At 38.5% G+C, this 21,780-nt stretch overlaps 2 protein-coding genes across 2 annotated transcripts in view; one reads left to right on the top strand and one right to left on the bottom strand.

Annotated features, from left to right (window-relative positions):
• The window catches only part of EBS3 (Alg9-like mannosyltransferase family), a 126,337-nt gene that overhangs the window by 18,229 nt on the left and 86,328 nt on the right, over positions 1 to 21,780 (bottom strand). The window contains exons 2-5 of the mRNA XM_089432118.1: positions 12,561 to 12,651; positions 12,297 to 12,456; positions 11,824 to 12,044; positions 11,355 to 11,650 (exon numbers count right to left, since the gene is read on the bottom strand). Of these exons, the coding sequence (XP_089288244.1) occupies positions 11,355 to 11,650; positions 11,824 to 12,044; positions 12,297 to 12,456; positions 12,561 to 12,651 (768 nt within the window). The remainder of the gene's footprint in view (positions 1 to 11,354; positions 11,651 to 11,823; positions 12,045 to 12,296; positions 12,457 to 12,560; positions 12,652 to 21,780) is intronic.
• LOC149164605 (uncharacterized) lies at positions 15,995 to 17,088 on the top strand. The gene is made up of 2 exons (XM_089430938.1): positions 15,995 to 16,122; positions 16,254 to 17,088. The coding sequence occupies exons 1-2, from the start codon at positions 15,995 to 15,997 to the stop codon at positions 16,747 to 16,749; spliced, it is 624 nt and encodes a 207-aa protein (XP_089287064.1). The 3' UTR covers positions 16,750 to 17,088.

Below are 21,780 nucleotides of genomic sequence, written 5' to 3'. Positions count from 1 at the left end.
TGTGTTGATGTGCTTCGTTCGATCATGGAACTTTGGGTTTTTTGCCCACTTTATTGCATAAGTGTTGTCAATCAAGAGAGGAGTTGAATGCACTTGTTTCTCCTACAAATCTTCCAGAATTTTCTTGAGCCACACAATTTCCTTTGTTGCTTCAGTTGCTGCCACATATTCTGCCTCAGTTGTGGAATCTACTGGAACTGATTGTTTGCGTGACCTCCAGGAGACAGCTCTTGATCCAAGACTCATTACATAACCTGAAGTAGATGCCCCAGTTTCTTTATCTCCATCGAAGGTTGAATCAAAGTATCCAATCAAGCTGAAGTTGCCCACCTGTGTATACTTAAGTCCAAAGTCTTGAGTTCCCTTCAAGTACTTTAGAACTCTTTTTGCAATAGACCAATGACCCTCACAAGGCTTTTGCATAAACTTGGAGAGGATTCCAACAGCAAATCGAATGTCCAGTCTAGTAGTAGTCAAGTAGTTGAGACTTCCTATGAGTTGTCTATACTTCATTGCATCCTCAAATTCACTTCAATGGATGTGAGCTTTAAGTTTTGTTCCATTGGAGTAGTCAAAAGATTGCACTCAGCCATACCAAGCCTGTTCAACGGATCGCCAATGTATTTCTTCTAAGAGAGGAATATAAACTTCGGATGTTGAGTTACTTCAATACCAAGATAGTAGTGAACATAGCCCAAATCTATCATTTCAAAACCTGTCCTCAATTCCTTCTTTATCGATACAATGTAGCTCTCATTGTTCTTTGTCATCAGAAGATCATGTACATACACCACAAGATATACAACTGTTTCTCCATCTTTCTTGACAAACAAAGTTGCATCATCAAGATCATAATGTTTGAAGTTGAGTTTTAGAAGATGCTCAGTTAAGTTCTCGTACTGCATTCGCGGTGCTTGCTTGAGGCCATACAAGGATTTTATAGGCTTGCATACTTTATGTTCCTGACCCTTCACAATAAATCCTTCTAGTTGGGACATAAAAACATTCTCTTTCAGATCTCCATTCAAGAAAGCAATTTTTACATCCATTTGATGGAATTTCCAACCGTTCTGTGTTGCGAAGGAAAAGAGTGTTCGGATGGTAGCCCATTTTGTTGTGGGGGCAAAAATCTCCTCATAGTCAACCCCTTCCTTCTGTGCAAAATCTTTTTCCACAAGCTTGGCTTTATGCTTGTCAAGTGAACCATCTGCTTTATACTTGTTCTTGAAGACCCACTTGCAGCATATTGGTTTGGTTCCCAATGGAAGATCAACCAGCTTCTAGGTGCCATTCTTTATCAAGGCATCATATTATTTCTGCATCACTTCTTTCCATTCATCATGAGAAGCAGCTTCTTTGAAGGAAGTTGGTTCAAAATCTGTAGACAAGTTCAGTTCACAATCATGAGAAACATCCATATCTACAGGAGAATCAAAATCGTCTATATCACCTCCATTCTATCTAGTTGAGCTTCTTGTTCCTGTATTTCCAACCTCATCAAGACAAACACTTTCAAGTTTCTTTGTCAGCCATTTTGGAGGACCTTTTTGAGATGGCCCAAGTTGCTCATTTCACTGAGTTGGGGCTGAATCAAGATTTAGTCTCCCAATTCTGTCAATCACATCACTCAAAGTGTCATCAATGGTTGGAGCTTCATGCGGGGGAGAGAGCGCTTCAAAAGAAGATTCCACAAAATGATCCAGTATAGGAACCCCCCCCCTCAAGATGTGGAATCTCATTATCAAACTCTTGAAAAGATTTTGCATGTCCAAATCTATCCAAGCGATCAAGTTGTTGCTCAACAACATTGTCAGCCTTGGAAGATTCAAGAAAGATCACATCTCTAGATATTATGAACTTTTTATTGACTTCATCATAAAGACGGTATGCTTTGGAGGTATTTAAGTACCCCAAGAAGATACACTTGCAACTCCTTGCACCAAGTTTGCTTCTTTGTTCTTTAGGTATCAAGGCATAACAGGTGGAACCAAAAACCTTGAGATGCCTCACCGAAGGAATGTGGCCATACCACATTTCATAAGGAGTCTTGTTTTTTATAGCATTAGATGGACACCTATTCTTTATATACAAATGCACATAGAACTGCATTAGCCCAAAACATCAGTTTAACATTCTTGAAAAACATCATGGAGCGTACCATATTTAAGATTGCCCTGTTCATTCTTTCAGCTACTTTGTTCTATTGAGGATTATAGGACATAGTTATTTTATGTTTGATCCCATGCTGGCGAAGATAGTTTTCAAATTCATCTGAAGTTCATTCTTTACCATTATCAGTGTGAATAGAACCAATATGAGATTGTGCATCATTTTCAATTCATGCACGAAAGTTCTTGAATGTCTTTTCCTAAGTCACATGACACGAGGACACGAGACACAGAGGACACGTAAATACCAGTATTCGACACGAAGCGTAGCGACCCCAGAAACAGGGCACGTGGGACACGTTTATATATATATATATATACTAAAAAATACTGAAATATAGTGCTTGATCCATATAGATATGAATCATGATGATATCTATTATATATATATATATATACTAAAAAATACTGAAATATAGTGCTTGATCCATATAGATATGAATCATGATGATATCTATTTAGTATTTAGTATACACTATTTACTATTTAGTGATTTACTAGTAAGTTTATTAATTTACTACATCAATGATGTTTACAGTTCAATGTTCATTGTTCATGTAATAATTTTTGTTGTTAACTTCAAACAAGTTTGATCATGTTCAAACTTCACATAAGGTAGTTTATGAGCTATGAATTTATATGTGTTCAAACTTCATTGTTGACTAGAGCGTTAATCGAGCTTTCCCTCCCTTTAGACCTCGAAGGTGTAGTGAGCAATGAGCACATGATGGGGAGCTGGGATTTTTATTTCAACACACGATCTATACGTGGTCACTCATGTATAATTAAGTTAAGTTCCGTAGGCTATAACACAACTTACAAGAAATTTAAGTGCTCCAAACTCTCAACAAAGCATGCGAATGCTCGTCTCCTACATCTCCAGGTCCAGGTCGATGTGAAGTTGTGAGCATTGCGCTCGAATCTAATGGAATTCTTCACACTACACAACAAATTGGATTCCAGCGACAAGCAAACTCAACTTCGGTGGTGAACAATGACAAAAAAAAACCCAAAAATAAACCATGTTGCAGGTTTTAAATGTCACTTTTCATGGGACACGTGTCCTAAGAACCAAAAACGTTAGGGCACGTTTCGACACATCCAAAACACGTGTCTCGATTGGAGGACACAAAGAAAAAAGTTTTCAACACGTTTTAGGACAGTTTTCGTGTCCGACACATGAAATACAGGACACGAGACTCTGAGGGACGTGTACTGTGACTTAGTTCAAAAGCTTCAAATTTGTTCTTCAATAAATAAACCCAACACATTCTGGTGTAGTCATCAATAAATATCATCATATTTTTATTACCATTTGCAGAAGGAACAAGCATTGGGCCACATAAATGTGAATGAATGAGTTCAAGTTTTCTATGTGCTCTGAAATGAGAATCATGAAAAGAATGTTTGTTGTGCTTTCCTAAGATACAAGCATCACATTGCTTAAGTTTCCTAGGAATTGTAGGCAAACCAGTAACACTATTTTTCTTCAACAAACGAAGGTTGTCATAGTTCAAGTGTCCAAATCTAGCATGCCATAAAAGACTTGATGGAAATGTACCTTCAACTTAGTGAGAAATGTATGAGAAGTTATGTGCACGAGCAAAGGTACCACGCAGCTTCATAAGTCTTTCTTCTTCTATCCCCGTCATGACAAGTGAGTGATTTGATGCTTTTTTGACCTTGACCTTGCCATCAAATATATGAATGGAGTGTCCTTGTTGGCGGATATGGACCAAAGACAGCAAATTTCTCCTCAATTCTAGGAGGTATAGAACATCATGTAGAAGAAAGTTTCGAAGACCAAGCAATTTGAGCCTAATGGTGCCGACCCCTAATGGCTTGAGTTTTGACTTGTCTGCAAAGTATACAACTCTATCAACATTGTCACTGGATTCTTCAAAGAAATCTCTCCTGAAAGTCATGTGGCAAGTTGCTCCTGAATCAAGCAACCAATCATCTTTCCATGAAGCAAGTGAAGCATTGAATAAGTCTTCAGTTACTCTAATGTTGCAATGTGCCACAACATAATGAGCGAACTCGGGTGCTTTACCTTTCCCTTTGTTAATGGTTTTACCTTTCCCTTCATTTATTTCTTGCTCAATTCGGTCCCAACGCAACTTACAAGTGGAAGCATGTCCATCTCTATTGCATCGTATGCAATGAAGATCAGACTTTTCTCCTTGGAACTGTCTGCCCCCCTGCCTCTAAAATTCCTCCTTCCTCTTCCTCTTCAGCCACCTCTTCCTCTAGAAGAATCTTGTGCATGATTCTTCTCCTTCTGTGCAAGGCACGCAGCTTCTTTAGTAGACTGAGGCATTGTCTTCTTCCCAAAAGCCTTCTTTCTTTCAGCGAACTTCTTCTCAAGGGAGTCAAAGGTAATCTCTTTAAGGTTACCACTTGCTTGCAATGACTCAAGATAATCTGAATAGGTGGGATATAATGCCTTAACATAAGCTATGAGAGGAATATCTATTTCAACACCAATGGCTTTTATGTCATGCATAATGGATCTTACTTCTAACGTTAAGGCAGGAGGGTCATCATTTTTTAACTCAAGACTGAACAACTTAATCATCAATTGAACAACTTCAAGTTAAGAGTGTGAGTCGTACAATTCCTTCAACTTCTTGAAGGCTTCAAATGCATTTGAAAATGGCGAAAATTGTCGACTCACCTCTTCATTTGCTAACTCTGCAATCAAGGCATAGGCCTTGTTGTTCTTATTTTCCCAAATGGCAAGGTCCTTATCTGAAGTGGGTTTTTCGGGTGCATTGCCTCCTTCTGCTTCACAAACCCCTTTCCACAACTCATTGAAAATGAGGGCATGTTTTATCTTCCAGACCACTCAAGATAGTTTTCTTTGCCAGAAAGAACCACTCCCACAATAGAGATAAGTGAATGCATTCTAAAAAAAACTATTTGCTTTCGAAAACAAAAATTTCACTCTTTACTGTGCATATGAAGGCTCTCCACCATATAATATTACTACTCACACAATATACCACCATATAATATCACTATTCAAACCATATATTAAACATCACCATATATTAAGGCATGTCATTCCACCATAATGCACTTCATAATATCACCATATATTAAGGCATGTCATTCCACCATAATGCACTTTATAATATAAGCATCGCCATATATTAAGGCATGCTCTTCATAAGAGGTGATGAACCATAAAAATTGATAGCTTGTTGGCTTGAATGTAAAAATACACGAGGTATTTGGTAATAATAAATTATTATATATATAAATGTATAAGTAATGAATGTTACAATGAGGACCCGCATATATATACCTAAGCGGGTGCCTTTTTGTGACTGGGCATGTCATTTTAGACATGCCTTTTCACTTAACTTAATGACTATTTAACATAATCAATATTTGATTATTTAATATTTACATTTATTTTATTTATGTACTTGTTATGAGATATATTCATAACATAGCCCCTTCCTTCAGAAGCTTTATCCTCAAAGCTTATTGTCAGCAGTTTCCTTCAATTTGCATTTGTCATCTCGGCATATGTAACTCAACGCCATTGGCACCTCTGCTTGTATAATTCGCTTGGTAGCATTGTGTTGAATCGATTTTTTTTTTTACATAACTCTAATTTTATTTTTTAATTTTGTTAATAGCTCTAATTTTTATTTTTTTTAATAACTCTAAATTTATTTATTTTTTAATCATGTTTTCCCTTTTTTTAATAATAATAATATAAATTTTTTTAATACTATATTATTATTATTATTATTTTTTATTTTTTTATATAAAAAGTAACCTTATAATTCTGTAAAGTAACTTTGTATTTACTTTACAAAGGTGACTCTTTTACTTATACGCCATAAAAATCATAGTCGTGTTTGTACAATGTGTCACTTCGTTTTCAATCCGGATTATCTACGCGATAATAATATCTCTTGTTGCTTCGGAAGATAAATCCAGTGTTTGTTTTTCTATGATGAATCTTATATCTTGGACATTGTATGAAGTCGGGGCCCGCATTCAAAGTGATTTGGCAGTGTGCCGATGAAATGCCTCACTGCAATAGGCATATGTGATATCTACATAGCGGATGAGATCGACATTGGGCATGTGTGGATCATCCAGGATGTAATAGATCAATCTACCAAAGAAAATGGCCTCCATGATGCGATTTATTTGTGGATTCTTACATGTGACCTCCACCTGCAACTCTGTGGTTCTGGGCACATGCTTTGATAAAAAAAAAATGAGGCTATATTTGTAGCATGCCAATCTGAACAGCAGACTAGGCCGTATTTGTTCCCTGCCAACCGAACAAAAGCCCAGCAAGGACCACAGCGAGATCCCCGTCCTTCTGCACGGAGTACAATCGCAAGAACGCCATCAATGCCTCCACGCCCCACTCTAGTAAAATTTGATATGCCACGGTCAACGGGTTAGTGGACAACGTTAGACTAAGTTTTGGAATTATCGCGGATAGTTGGTGATGGCACACCAAGACAGAGAGGGGACAAATTTCGCAGCACAATGGACAGAAGCAACATAGATTGGACTCTGTATTGTTTGTCTGATGTGTGGGAGACTTTAGTTGATCATACTTGCCCAAGGCATAGGCCAACTGCACATTGTTCTTGTCAGAACTGGATTTAGGAAGGCTATTCCTCTGATTCGGCACATTATTTTGTGGAACATGGTTTGCCCGTGACTCAACCTGACTACATGCCTTGTTTGAATCCACCGATTGACCATACAGTGAATGTGCATAAGGAGGAACCATTTGCAAGCTTTCCCTCAACCCAATACTTGAGGGATTCGAGGAAGAATGCAACTGAAACAAACCATCTTCATGCAATCTGGATATCTCAACCCTATCTCCTTTGACAAGATTTACTTTTGGAAGCAAATGACCTGAATTTCTCCTTTCAAGCCCAGGAAAAGGAATGTGTCGATTTAAATGTTGCCCACCTAGATGCTACAGCATTGCACTAAGGGCTTTGCCTCGATAATGTTCGTCATCAAGCAAGTCATTGATGATGTCGAGATGAGGAAATTCTTCTGACATGATAGGACTAACCTGCCTGACATCAGTAGATGGATATACATGCATCGGGGGTCCCTGCATACCAAGATCATTCATTGTGGCTTGCTGGACTCTGATATCATGACCATCAAGCTCATAATGAACTTGGAAAGCTTTCAGATTCTTCCCTCTCTGTGGTTGCTGATGTATATGTTGATCCAGTAAACTTGGTTGATGATCAAGCTGGTCCACTCTGAAAGATTTTTCTTGTACACGAGAATTGGAATCTTCAACATCTAGCGTGTGCCCATGAGATCTTTGCCGATTTAGCATCTCAGGAGTTACTGAGCCAAAAGTGAAGCCCACAGGACGCTCACTCTGATTAGCAGCACCACAAATACGCTGCTCTTTTTCAGGTCCAATCAAGAAAGATAATTGTGATGTGCGAATATATGATCCAATAGCCCCAGATGAAGAAGGCGAGGCATCACAACTTGTCCGACCTGAGGAATATTCATTATGCATGTCCATCCTATGACTTGATTGAGGAGAACCTGGAATTGTACATGGAGGTAACACAGAAGATGAAAGAGAGTTCTGCATAAAACCACTAGAATGTGAAGCAGTGGAACCTTGAGAGGGACTTGCCGCTGCCAGAGTGTTAGCACTCGAGATCGAAAGAGGAACATGCCTAGCGTAAGTATTCTTATTCTTTCCAACAACAGCCATTTTGTATGATGGAGGCACCTGTGAACTTTGAGACAGCAACATGCTATTTGAAGCCATAGAATCTCCAACTCCTAGTCTTCCTGATGCACTGACAGACCGTGACAACAATGGAACAGTTTGAATGGATACAACAGGAACAGCAGGTCTTGGGCCTGCAGTATCAACAGAGCACTTGATGGGCTTAATATGCCTTCATCGTAATATTGAACAATCATCTACTGCTTCATCTTCTTTCATTTCTTCATTGTCATTATCATCTTCCTTACTATCGATTTCCATTCGACATGCTTTAACTTCTACACATGATTTTTCTAATCCCTGAAATACTTCTTGAATTTTATTAAACTTCTCAACGCAATCAGGACGTGAATGTAATGGCACATTGTGCGGCGAACAACGTTCAAAGACCCGCATGATTATATTGTGTGCCATGGCTCTGATACCACTGGAGCACAAAAACTGATAGCTTGTTGGCTTGAATGTAAAAATACACGAGGTATTTGGTAATAATAAATTATTATATATAAATGTATAAGTGATGAATGTTACGATGAGGAACCGGATATATATACCTAAGCAAGTGTCTTTTCGTGACTGGGCATGTCTTTTTAGACATGCCTTTTCACTTAACTTAATGACTATTTAACATAATCAATATTTGATTATTTAATATTTACATTTATTTTGTTTATTTACTTGTTATGAATTATATTCATAACAGGTGAACTCACAGCTTTAATATAATAAATTATGGTGTTAAAAAAAAACTACTCCAAATACGGTCTTCATGAAAAAAAAGAGGTCTTCATACCATACCACTTATACCATGCACAATCAACATATATCATTTCAGTATTCAAGAGGAGATACCATTGAACCATACGACCTTCAAAAAATGGAGTTCAATGCATATGGAGTTCAATACATCGATTCCACCTTTAATTATGACATCGTGCTCCACCAAACAAAGTCAGGTCCTCAATCAACGCACAACAACATGCACAGTTCACCATGGCAGGGGTTTTGATCAACATATTCAATGCAAATTCCTCTAGTCATTTGACGTTGAATGCACCTCCAACAGCCAAAGATATATGCACAGTGAAGCTCATGGTCAATGCATAATTTCAGAAGTGTTCATCCCTCACAGTCTTCGAAAATTATTTAACACAAAAGCGGGTTCCACCTCTCAACACCATGGCTTACACCATACACAGCTAGAGTATTTCAATGCACCAACGCTATAGAGCTCATGTCCAGGCAGTGCCACCACTAGCATGGGGTCTCGACTTCCACACTAACAACACAGGGTCTCGGCTTCCACACCACCAACACGAGCTCGACAAGTCACAGCTTCCACATATACTTAGACAACGTACAGACAAGCAGCGTACACACCAGACTATTCAAGGCAAAAATCAGAGAATGCTCTATCCATGGCAAGGATTCATTGCAGGAATAGGAGTTACAACTCTAAAATGGGAGTTGGCTCTGATACCATGTCAAGCCAAGAGGTAACTCCACGAATTGAATTGTATTTTTGCATTAAGATGGAACATGAATATATACATGGAGAGGGAGACTATTGGGTTCATCTCCCAATGTTTCTTCGTCTTCCAATTCTCTTTATTTTCCTATTTACAATATTTACATGGATTTACCTTATCCCAAAGATTAGGTGTCAACAGAAGATTTTATAAGAAGAAGAATTATTGTGGGTTTTCCTTTCAAGAGGAGACATTTTGGCCCAGGTTGATCGCATATATCCGATGTCCTATTGTTTCGTTGTTCTTTATGGTTTGGTAGTTGTTTGATGAAAAGAACATAATAATAATCAATGAGAAAAAGAATCTAATTAAGATAAGTAAAAAGACATCACAAGCAGTTATCAAAGAAAGAGAAATCACCTAATCTAGCTTCCCTAGATTTCTCAACATACTTTTCATTTGACCTTGAAGAGTGATTGGTCACCCTAAGAGAACTGTCATATGTAACCTTACTCAAGGCATTAAAAGACCTTTCTTCTGTCTAAACATCTCTTTTGTAACAATGACAGCAAGACTGTGTTATATTGCAGGGGTATCTATCCTAAAGAAGATCCATTGAATTAATGTCAATGATGAGAGCCAAAGATCTTCAAGCTGACTTTTATCCATCTTCACCATTGCTCTAATACCATGTTGGAAAAATCATAAAGGCAGAAGGATTTCCTTATCTTTGATAATTACTTGTGATGTTCTTAAATTCTTATTAACTTCTTTATGTCTTCTTTAAGTTCTAATCATCAAACAACTACCAAAACCAAAAACATGAAGATCATGGACACAAGATGTAGGCTCTCAGCCAAGGGAAAACCCAAAAACTTCTTCTCTTCTTTCATGAACCAAATCAAATGGGACAACCAAGACCTACGGCCAAGACAAATGACCTCCTCCGTCCACCAAGTCAGCCTCCCATGAAGACAAGTCAACTCTTCAAGTGATTCTCCCTTTCTGCAATATTGTAAGTCTCAACCCTCTTTGCAACTCTGTAAATTTCGGTCGTCTCTGCAACTTTGTAATTCCCGGTCCTCTTTGCATCTCTGTAATTCGGCCTGTAATTTGGCCTGCACCTCAATCCTCTTCACACGTGTGGAAAAAAAGATAAGAAATCTCAGCTTCTCTTTGTTAGCATCTTCCTTCTATGTAAAGACCTCTTTTAGACTTCTTCGCACTTATTTTTTCACTTGATAATTGCAGATTGAAATCGTGGATGACTTTCTCCCATACTAGGACGAATCTATGGCTATATATAGTGGTTTGAAGCTCCTCTATTAGGCTGACATGAAGAGAAGGGCAGGCCGACTTGATGGAGGTGTGGTATGAACAAGATACATAAAATATTTTTCTTTCTTTGACACAATGAGCCCAAGAAGGGTCTAGATCATAATGACAAGGACTATGACTCATGAGTCATGACATAAACCCTAGAAGCACTCAATGGGTGCTTTGACCTAGAATAAAAATAAATAAAGCATGAAACCCATGCTCATAAATCATTTTTCTTTTACAAATAATTTCTTTTTCTTTCTTTTGACAAATATATTACATCATGACACAAATACAATTATGAAGACCAATACTAGTTACATTTCTCAACATCATTAATACTAATTATTACGCATTATTTATTATCTATATCTATATATATATATATATATATTTGTGTTCATAACAAAGCAACAAAAACAAATTCAACTAATTTTATGACAATGTCCCTCATGAATTTTTATTTTAGTAAACCTATCATATTCAAAACCCCTTCTACATGAATGATGAACCTTGCTAAAGTTTGTAAAATCTTCATTCTTAACCATCATACTAAAGCATTTGAACAAAATTTTCAGAATATTTACAACCAATGTTAAATGGAATTTTTCCTAGAACCAAGGAGACAATTACCTTTCTTCTTTGTGAGGTTGTAGAGACATGAATGTCAACCACAAGTAGACTGGAGAAACCACAACTATTAAAGGTACGTAGTCCTTTTTCTTTGTAATTAGCATTATTGGTAAGAACAGCAATGCAAATACAAGTGCAAAGTTGAAATTGTTGAAGCCATTCCTCAAATAGAACAATGGTCCTTCTACCCCATACAAATGGCTTTCACCTCCTCCAGCAACATTATATACTAGCAGATTGAGCACTGATGATGTCCACCTTCCATAATAGTAATAATCTGTCAATACTGATAGCACCTGTAATAGCATAGTTTAAATTTGATGACATAAGAATATGGATACTCGCATGCAATGCACCTAATTTCATAGTTAGAGATGCTGTGGGAACAAAAAATGAATTAAAATTCATGAAAATGCCATACAAATTTGAATCAACAATAGAATCCTCTCATGAGATGCATCATGCTTACCATCACACCTATTGAAGATATTGCCCCAGAGAAAAAAACCCTCTTAAAATTTCCAGTGCTTAAAGCATAGATAACCAGTGGCACTGCTGTAAGAATAGAGAATGGCCAACCAAGAAGAACACCAATAGCAGCCACTGAAACAGATAAGGCAGGCCTCTCAAAAAGAAGTGCAGCTGATGCAAGGGTAATTGCATACATGGAGAACGTGCTGGGCAAGAAGCCTAGCCAAAAGAAAAGAATTAGGAGTTCAATACAAAATAGAGAAATGTAATAGAAGTTCATAACAGCCATTTGCATGTTATGTTATACTCTATCTTCACATAGTTGAGAAGAATCTCAGTACAAATGCCGCAAATGAGTTAAGCTGCAGTATTATCACAGATTGGCTTTAACTTTAGCAAGTCTTGGAAGCTCCATGCTAACTGGCTACAATCAATGAATGTTAGGAAACAGTAATTAAAAATAACACTTACTTGTACTAGCAATAAAGCAACCACTTGTAAATGCAAGAAGAAGCAGAGTGGAAATCGCCAATCTTCTACCATATTTCGATGATACAGCCACAACAAGAGCTGTCTCCGATATTGTTGATGCAAGACCAAGGATCAACCTGAGAAAATAGAATACCCGGACCTACCAAACAAGCTAAAGGTCAAATGCTATCATTCTCAAGTGAAATTCATGAAGCCAATGTGTGTCATTTTTTCTCTCACTACTGAAAAGCCCAAGAAAATCACCTTTTGTTCTACCCCAAACCACCAGGAAGCTGGAGCAGCTGCCAATGCATGCAAAAGAATGTACAAATATGAACGAAGAGCGAATTCAGAGCTGCAATGCATGTATCAAAATTAATCCATCATTAGTAGTGCATTCAGTTACAGAGATGGAGCTTAATTTTATTGATCCTTGTGATTAAAGAACACAATTCCCTGGCCAAGTCAGTTTTCCAAAAACAGAGACGATATTCATAAATAAATTACCGCCAACTAGGGACCCAGCTCTCAGTTACAATTGCTCTTGATATTTCAGATATCTCATGCATGAGTTAAACAATATATAGAAGCTCAACATCTATTGATGTATTCACATTTGATGTTATAGCCTGATGCCATGAAGTAAGCAGACACCACAGCATTTGATACTATGACAAATAATTAGGATTTACTATACAGTCAACCATGCAGTCAAATACACATCCCCATATGTACAAGTGTGTACGCATTTCTGGTCAATGCTGATTTTCAATGACAAACCATTCTGCATATGTAAGATTTCTCATTACTTTCAAATCAGTGAAAGACGAAAAGATAAAACATGTTATCCTGTTATCTGAAAGCCAATGAAAAATAGTTGGTGGTATGAACTATCTGGTTGAAACTTTAGGTGTTGAAATTGGGTTGAGTAAACCAGAGTGACAGCTGACAGACCTTCAACCTCACCTAAGGAGGGAAGAGAAGATGCTTGTGCACTAAAGGAGATCAAAAGAAAGGTGATGTACATTCTAAAAATTTAACAACCAATTCCTTCTAGGACCAAAATGAGGGCTGAAACTAGGTGAATGAAACTGTATCTCTTGTAGTCCCTCCTTCCTCATTCTCCATTAGGCATTCTGATCTATCTAAATGAGGTTATACTTCTATGAATTAGTTTTGAGCAGTGTTGTTAAAATCGCGATAAAATCGCGATTTTATCGGAAAATCGCGATTTTTTCCTCTGCCCGATCAAATCGCGATTTTTATCCGTAAAAATCGCCACTTTTTTTTTATACCGATTTTTATCGAAAAAATCGCGATTTTTTGAAAAAATCGGCAGAGGCGCGGGCAGCGGGCTTTTTATATGCAAAATCGATTTTTTTTTTTATTCATTGTGCTGTCCGCGCGGAGGAGGAGGAGAAGAGGTGAGGGAGAGGAGCTGAAGGGTTTCCGTCGGATTTGGGAGCGAATCCAAGCGTTTTTAGGAGGAATCCAAGCCAAGATCACCAATTTGTCCATAAAAGAGGTATGTAGATTAATTTTTTTTGGTTTTGCTTCTATAAAAACTTTGGTTTTCATTGTTTTTAAAGAATTTTTTGAAATTTTTCATTGATTTGGGATGGGTAATTTGTTATGACTATGAGAACCAATTTTTTATTTTTATTTTCTCATTTTTTTTAAACATTGTTTTTTTTTTTTGAATTTTCATTGTTTTTTGGCATTTGCCATTGGCATTTGGTTGGGTAACTTGGGTTTAGAAATTGGGATTTTGGAAATAATTAACTTGTAATTTTGTAAATGCTAAATTGTAATTTGTATTATGTAATCCTAAATTCCTATTTCCTAATCCTTATTTTTCCATAGGTTTGCAAATTCAAAATTCAAAAACAAACATGCCAAGGAAATTGGATCCTTTCTGGGAATATGGTGACCCTAAAACTCCGAATGATAGACAAAACTTGTATTGCAAGTTGTGTGGAAAGGAAATATTCGGGGGGGTGTACAGGTTGAAGTTCCACCTTGCACAAATCCCTGGACATGATGTGGGGCCCTGTCTAAATACAAATGCTGAAATTATCCAAAAAGCCATGAGAGCATTGGGAGAATTAGAGCACACTAGAGAGGCCAAAGAAGAACTCAAAAGGCAACTAAAAAGGTCAGTTGAAGGAAGTGGGCCAAGTGGCACTGGTTCTACTGCAGCGTCAGTCAATCCGGTAGCTGCATCATCATATTTTGTTCCTCGAACCACACCTGGTTCACAACCAACTATTGGTTCAATGCTAAAAAGAACTGAAAAAGAACAAGCTGACAAGTTGATGACAAAATTTCTCCTCTGGAGTGATATTCCTTTCAACATTATAAGGAATAATCCATTTTTCCAACCTACTGTTGATGCTATTGCCAGTGTTGGCCCAGGGTACAAAATCCCTTCTCTTCATGATTTCAGAGGCCGGCTTCTTCAAGATGAAAAGCGTGACTGCACCCAAAGATTGGAGGATTTTAGGGCATCATGGGCACAAACAGGATGCACTGTTATGTCAAATGGTTGGACTGACCAAAAGGGGAGAACCCTTATAAACTTCTTGGTTAGTTGTCCCAAGGGGACTATGTTTATCAAATCTGTTGATGCAACTCATCAAATCAAAGATGCAAGGACTTTATGTGATTTGCTGGATGTGTTTATTTTGGAGGTGGGTGCAGAAAATGTTGTCCAAGTCATAACGGACAATGCTGCAAATTATGTTGCTGCTGGTAGAATGCTTATGGACAGGCATCCTGCTTTATTTTGGACACCTTGTGCTGCCCATTGTATTGATTTGATGTTAGAGGACATAGGGAAAATTCCCTTTGTCAAAGAGGTTGTTGACTCATCAAAAAGCATCACAAAATTTATTTACAATCACACATCTGTGCTTAGCTTGATGAGAAAATGCACCAACAACAAAGAGTTGGTGCGCCCCGCCATTACACGGTTTGCGACGAGTTTCATATCTCTTCAATCCCTCTTGAATTCTATGTGGGATTTGAAGAGAATGTTTCTTTCAGAGGAGTGGTGTGCTTCGTCAATGAGCCGCAAACCAGAAGGAGAGGCCATCTGCAGACTAGTTTCATACCAAGAAGACTTCTGGGCGGGAGTGCAGGAGGTGTGCGCTGTTACAGAACCTTTGGTAAAGGTTCTTCGGTTGGTTGATGGTGAGAAGCCCGCAATGGGCTATTTGTATGAAGCCATGGACAGGGCCAAAGAAGCCATTCGGTCCTACTATGATGATAAGGGAGATGATGGGTTTCAGAGACAACTCCTTCTATGGGAAGTCATTGATGAGCGATGGAACAACACACTCCATCGTCCCATTCATGCTGCTGGGCTTTTCCTGAACCCTGCATTTTCTTATGCATGTGGGTTTAATTTTGATGTTGAGGTCGTGGAAGGATTATTAACCTGTGTCCAGAAGATGGTGAGATCTCCAGAAGAACGTATGGAGATCTCTAGACAAATTGAGCAATATAAGTTGTCAGGTGGCACATTTGGCTTTGAGATGGCTGTCATTGATAGGACGATTAAAATGCCAGGTATTTTTTAGTTTGTAGTATGTACTTTGTAACTTTGTTTCAAATTTCATTGTTTCTTCAAATTCCATTTTTTTCTTATGTTTATTTAAAATTTTATTTGTAATTTTGTTGTAGACGCATGGTGGAAGATGTATGGTGGCAGAGTACCCCTTTTGCAAAATCTTGCCGTACGCATCCTCAGCCAAACATGCAGCTCCTCGGGATGTGAGCGCAATTGGAGTGTATTTGAAAAAATACACAACAAGAAGCGCAATAGGTTAACACTTAAACATTTAAAATATTGCAAATTTCCAAATAAATTTTTGAATTCATTAAAGTTTTAAACAATATTTTTTTTTTAATATTAATTATTAATTATTAATTTATTATTTCATGAACTTTGTACAGGTTGGAGTCCCATAGACTTAATGACATGGTCTATGTCTACTACAATCTTCGATTGTGGGTGAAACAACTAGAGAAGACACCTGATACGGAAGCCATCTCATTGGATGGGATTGACACCACTGCTGAATGGAGGGTTGAGACCGAGAGGCCTCTCATGGATCCCACTGAGGATTGGTTAGTGCAGGATGAGGGGGAGGAGGAGGGGGAGGAGGAGGAGGAGGAGGAGGAGGAGCAGGAGCAGGAGGAGGAGGAGTTGGAGGAGCAGGAGGAGGAGGTGACACCGCCTACCCGGGCTACCCGGGCTACCACTACCACCAGTAGAGGACGTGGTCTCCGTCCACCTCAGCCTCCTGTAGCTGCTACTACTAGTTCTTCAGCTTCTAGAGCACGTCAGACTCCACTGCCATTTCCACCAGCACAGGCACCAGCTTCTACATCTAGAGGGAAAGAGAAAGCTGTGCCATTTTCTCGCAAGAGGGGCAGAGGAAATCAATAGGATTAGACTTTCATTTTATTGTATATGACATTATGACATGATGAGATACATTATCATATTTTTTGTTGATATTTTGAGGTTGAGTTGGACTTGGGACTCAGGACTTACTATTCAGGACATGATTCAATGTTATGTGTGATTTTAGCGCTAGAAATGATATTAAACATCTTATATATTAGTTTTTTTATCATATTTATGTGTCAATGTATTTATTTTATGTTGTAGATGGTTTAGATATTAAAAAAATTGAAAAAAAATGAAAAAAAATGAATATTTTTGTGCCAAACGCTTTTTTCCCGCTTTTTTCCGCTTTTTTCCCGCTTTTGTCGATTTTTTCCGCTTTTTTCCCGGCGCCGATTAAATCCCGATCGCGCTTTGTGCAACATTGGTTTTGAGACCTCATTAATCACCTTATGTAGTGAAACTATGGAGAGCCAAAACACTAACAAGGCTAGTAGTGTTGAAAGATGTAACTAGTTTCGGTCCTCATAGTTGTACCTCTATATATTTTATGTAAAAAGCAAAAAGAAGAAAAAAAAAGAGAAAAAGAAAAATTATTTTCAAGCATGGGTTTCATGCTCAAAAGAATTTTCATTATTATTATTTATTAGATAAGCATGTTCTTCATGCTTCTAGGTTTTGTTGAGTCAGAGTCAAAGTCCTATTTGGACCTCTTGAAAAGAAAAAGGAAAAAAGAATTTTTATTATGTAATTTTGGGTCAAAAAACCCTTCTAGATGCCAAGTTGGCCTACATGACATGTTGGCCCTGTCCCAATGGCCATGTCTGTTCGCACCCCTCTAGACAGTATAAATAGAAGATGATATGAGCTCATTTGGACACACATTCTTGGGTGATTCAGCTCTGAATTTTTGCAGAAGATAGAAGGCCGAAGTCTGAAATGGAAGAAGAGTTTTGAGCTGGAACATGTGGAAATTCTGCCTTGGAACATTTCTTGTTGCTGATCTCATGAAGATGATTTTGTTGAGCAGAATGGAAGATTTGACTTGGCATCTAGAGGTGGCTTTCTGTGGTCATGGGTCTTGGATATCTCACTTTGATCTGATTCTATAAAGAAGAGAATTTTTTGGGTTTTCCCCTAGGAGAGGGGTTTGCCCTGGTTGAGAGTCTATATCTTGTGTCTACTGATTTTCTGTGATCTTTATGATGTTTTTGGTAATTGCTTGATGATGGAACAAAAATAATAATAAGATAAGTAAAAATCAGTCACAAGAAATTACCATTTTTAAGAGAAATCATCTAATTCAACAGCCTCCCGATTTCTCAACATGGTATCATAGCAAGGTTTGAAGATGGATGGGAGCCAAAAGATCACTTTCTGTTAATACTTGAAGCAAATCATTATCTGTGGTAACCCTAGCATTCTCTGAAAGAAGTTTGTAAGACATTCAAGGGCTCAATTCTCTGGTCATCAATTGACATGGGTCAACACAAAATTTTGGGCCTGATCTGTAATTCTCATGATAGTATAATTATATCTTACCACGCTCTATGGTTAACATTCCAAAATTCGCATTCCTGTGGTCGCATCATGTCATCAATTACTATAACATTACACAGTGGTAACACTTTGAAGCATTTCAGATATATCGCTATATTATAAATGTCACTTGTAGCTTGTTGCCCAAATATTCACACTATTGGCTCGCTTTTTTTGTGGCTTATAATTCCTACCATCGCTCACATCTTTTGTTTTGTGGCTCATCTTTGAGGCTTGCCTGTAATCTTCCATAATTATGTGTCTCTCGATATACAATGTTGCTTGTTATTGGAATAAGCAGAAAATCGCATCAACAGATTGGCATCACATTATTAGCACGTGGCTCACAAGCTTGTGTATATTTTGTGGCATGGTGCGTGGCATCAATCGTAAATGAAACTCGTATATGGCTCATGGCTTGTTGAGACTCATTGACAAATTTTGTAGATCGAATTCTATATTGAGAAACTCACAATGGCTCGCTCAACTTACCATGATTTATCTAGCTCGCTCTATGGATCTTGCCCTGTGAATCTTGTTCTCAACATCGCTATGATAATGGCTTTTTTCCCCAGGGAAAAATCACAATTTTCCATTAATATAGAAAATTACATGTAGTAGATGCCTATATGGCATACGCTGTAAGTTTGGCCATAGCCATCCAAAAATATAAGTCTGTACATAATTTACCACACAGGGTATACTGAAATTGTTCCTAGAAAAGATATATACAATATATAAAACAAGTATTGATAGTAATCACTGCTATATACTGCAAAAATTAGGGCCTATCGGCCCGCTAGTAGAACTAGTCTATGTAGGGACGGTGATAATATTGGAAATGTTCTTCTCCCTGCTGCTCCTGTATTATCCACAGTCCTCTGGGTTGCACCGTGGCCACCTTGGAAAGTTGGTCGACAACCATATTATGCTCCCTGTAAATATGTTGACAAGAGATATAAGTAAATTGAGCTTTTAAGAGCATGATTTCATCCAAAATGTTTCTGAGAGAGTGCATATGACATGCAGATGTGTTGTTGAACCAGTTTATGATGATTTTAGAGTCTCCAAATATCTGAATATGATTGCATGCATGTGCAAGAGCAAAATGGAGGAGGTGTCTAAGAGAGATCAGTTCAACATAATTGTTTGTGCCCATCCCCAAGCCCATTTGTATTCGGAAGTGATGATCCCACATCCTTGTGCTTGTGTTGCACCATCAAAATATGCCCAAGATAGGTTTCGATCAATGATTTCAGGTGTCACAACGCGGCCAGCAGGTGTGGGATCGTCTTCCGATATATCATGATAGGCAGATACAATTTGGGCAATAGATGATGGCCATCGAGCCACCCTGTCTCTGAATATGATCCCATTCCTATTGAGCCAAATAGTCCAGCAGGTTATTAGCGGAAGACAGTGAACTTTTTGGTTCGAGGACCCATCCCTCCATCGATTCCAGGCCTCCAATACATTGTGCTCGTGCCATCTGTTGGGAATGGATAATGTAGATAGGACTTTTTCCCATATGTGTATCACCGAAGGGCAAAGCAGAAAAAGATGATCATTTGATTCCTCTGCTTGTTGACAAAGCACACACCAAGAGGGGTCGAAGAAGGATCATTTCATTAAGTTGACCCCGGTTGGTGTCTTATTCCTTAAAACGTTCCACATGACTAGTTTGGTTCAAGGAGCAGCTTTTAGTTTCCAAAGACTACGCCACCAGTCCATTAGCTCATGCGGCATATGGGCAGCATGAATGATGGGGTAATTGTCTTTGGGAGTGTATGCACCATGCCCAACAGGGGCCCAAATAAGTTCATCGGCTCCATCCTTTATGCAAACATGGGATTATGTCAACACATTGATATATCCATCCCAATCTTCCTGCCACTGTATAGGAATGCCCAAATGTTCAGCAGTTTTCCATGCTTGAGCAAAGAGAGAGGTATTCACAAGGTCAGCAATATTAGCAATCATAAGGATATTTCTGTTCTTGAGAAATTGAGTGAGGTCAGGTGGGGGACGATACATGTTGCCACATCCCGTCCAGGGATCGATGTCAAAACACACAGATGAGACATCTCTAATTCGCCAAGTGAGACCATTTCTAATAGTGGGCAAAGTATGTAAGACTGCGTGCCAAATCATGGATATCCCAGATCTCTGCCAAGTAGGTAAGCAAATCCAATCCATAATCTGATGTGGCCAAATATATTTATAATGAATCACCTCTGTCCAAAGTCTATGGGAGGTAAGGATAAGCCATCCCATCTTTGCAGCAAGTGCATGAGCAAAGGAGGGTAGGTCTTTCAATCCCCAACCTCCCCATTTCTTTGGAATTGCAATGTGTCTCCAACCCACCCAAGCAAATGGTTTCCCTTCCTTGTAACCATTCCAAAGGAATCTGCAGCAAAGTTTTTGTATCCGGGATAGAATTCCTTTGGGAATCCATGCCAGAGACATCCAATACACTGGTGTAGCCTCCAAGATTGATTTAATAAGCACTAATCAACCTGCTCTGGATAAGAACCTGTGATTCCAATTGAATAGTCTTTTTTCGATCTTGGCCACAAGCCATATCTAGTCCGCGATTTTGTAGCAGTGTGGTTTGATTCGGAACCCAAGATATTTGAGCCCATCATCCATATCAAGGCTCTGGAATGGGAATTTTTGTTGAGCAATCCAAGCTTCCTGTGGAGTGCAGGCTGAGAGGGTGATAGTGGATTTCAATCGGTTGGGTTCCATACCAGTGGCCGAAGAAAAGAGCAACAAGATGTCATAGAATACAATGGTGTCTCGAATGCCTCCATTGAGAAAGATAAGCACATCATCAACGAAGAGGAGGTGGGTGAGAATGCATTGATCTGTAATATTGAGTCCCTGTAGATGCCCCTCTTTTAGCCATGGCTATTAATCTGCTAAGTTCTTCCATGACCAGCAGAAAGAGGAGCGGGGAGAGAGGGCAACCTTGTCTAAGGCCACGTTCTACATGAAAAAAATTGGAGGCAGATCCATTGATTAGGACGCTGAAAGAGACAGTAGTGATGCAACACATGATCTAATTGATGAAGGGAAGGGGGAAGCCTAAATGGGTAAGAAGCATTCTGAGATAAAGCCAGCTAACCCAATCAAAAGCTTTTGAGAGATCAATTTTGAGGATGGCACCTTTAAGCTTTTTTGTCTTAATGGAATGGAGGGCCTCCTGAGCTATGCCAATAGCCTCATGAATTTGTCGGTTATGGAGGAAAGCAAATTGTTCTGGGGAGATATGATTTGATAAGATAGGCTTAAGGCTGTTGGGAATAATCTTGTAGAGACAATTGCAGAGTGATATAGGTCTGAAATCATTGAATGAGAGAGGAGAGTCTACTTTGGGAATGAGAGCGATGAAGGTAGAGTTGATTGCCTCATACATTCTCCCAGATAACCTACAGTCCTCCACCACCTTAAGGAGATCCTGTCCAATGGTATCATAAAAGGCTAAGTAAAATTCAATAGTCCATATGTCTGGTCCCGAACTTTTGTCTT

Source organism: Pinus tabuliformis, chromosome 5_1, assembly GCF_031772625.1.
Source record: "Pinus tabuliformis cultivar Carrire ecotype Pingquan chromosome 5_1, CPIR1, whole genome shotgun sequence".
NCBI lineage: Eukaryota > Viridiplantae > Streptophyta > Pinopsida > Pinales > Pinaceae > Pinus > Pinus tabuliformis.
The sequence above is the reverse complement of the archived record's forward strand: the minus strand, read 5'-3'. Positions and strand labels throughout refer to the sequence as shown.

Coding starts and splice junctions, on each gene's coding strand:
- LOC149164605 (XM_089430938.1), top strand. CDS start 15,995: ATGTATGGTGGCAGAGTACCCCTTTTGCAAAATCTTGCCGTACGCATC. Junction 16,123..16,253: donor CACAACAAGAAGCGCAATAG/GTTAACACTTAA, acceptor AACTTTGTACAG/GTTGGAGTCCCATAGACTTA.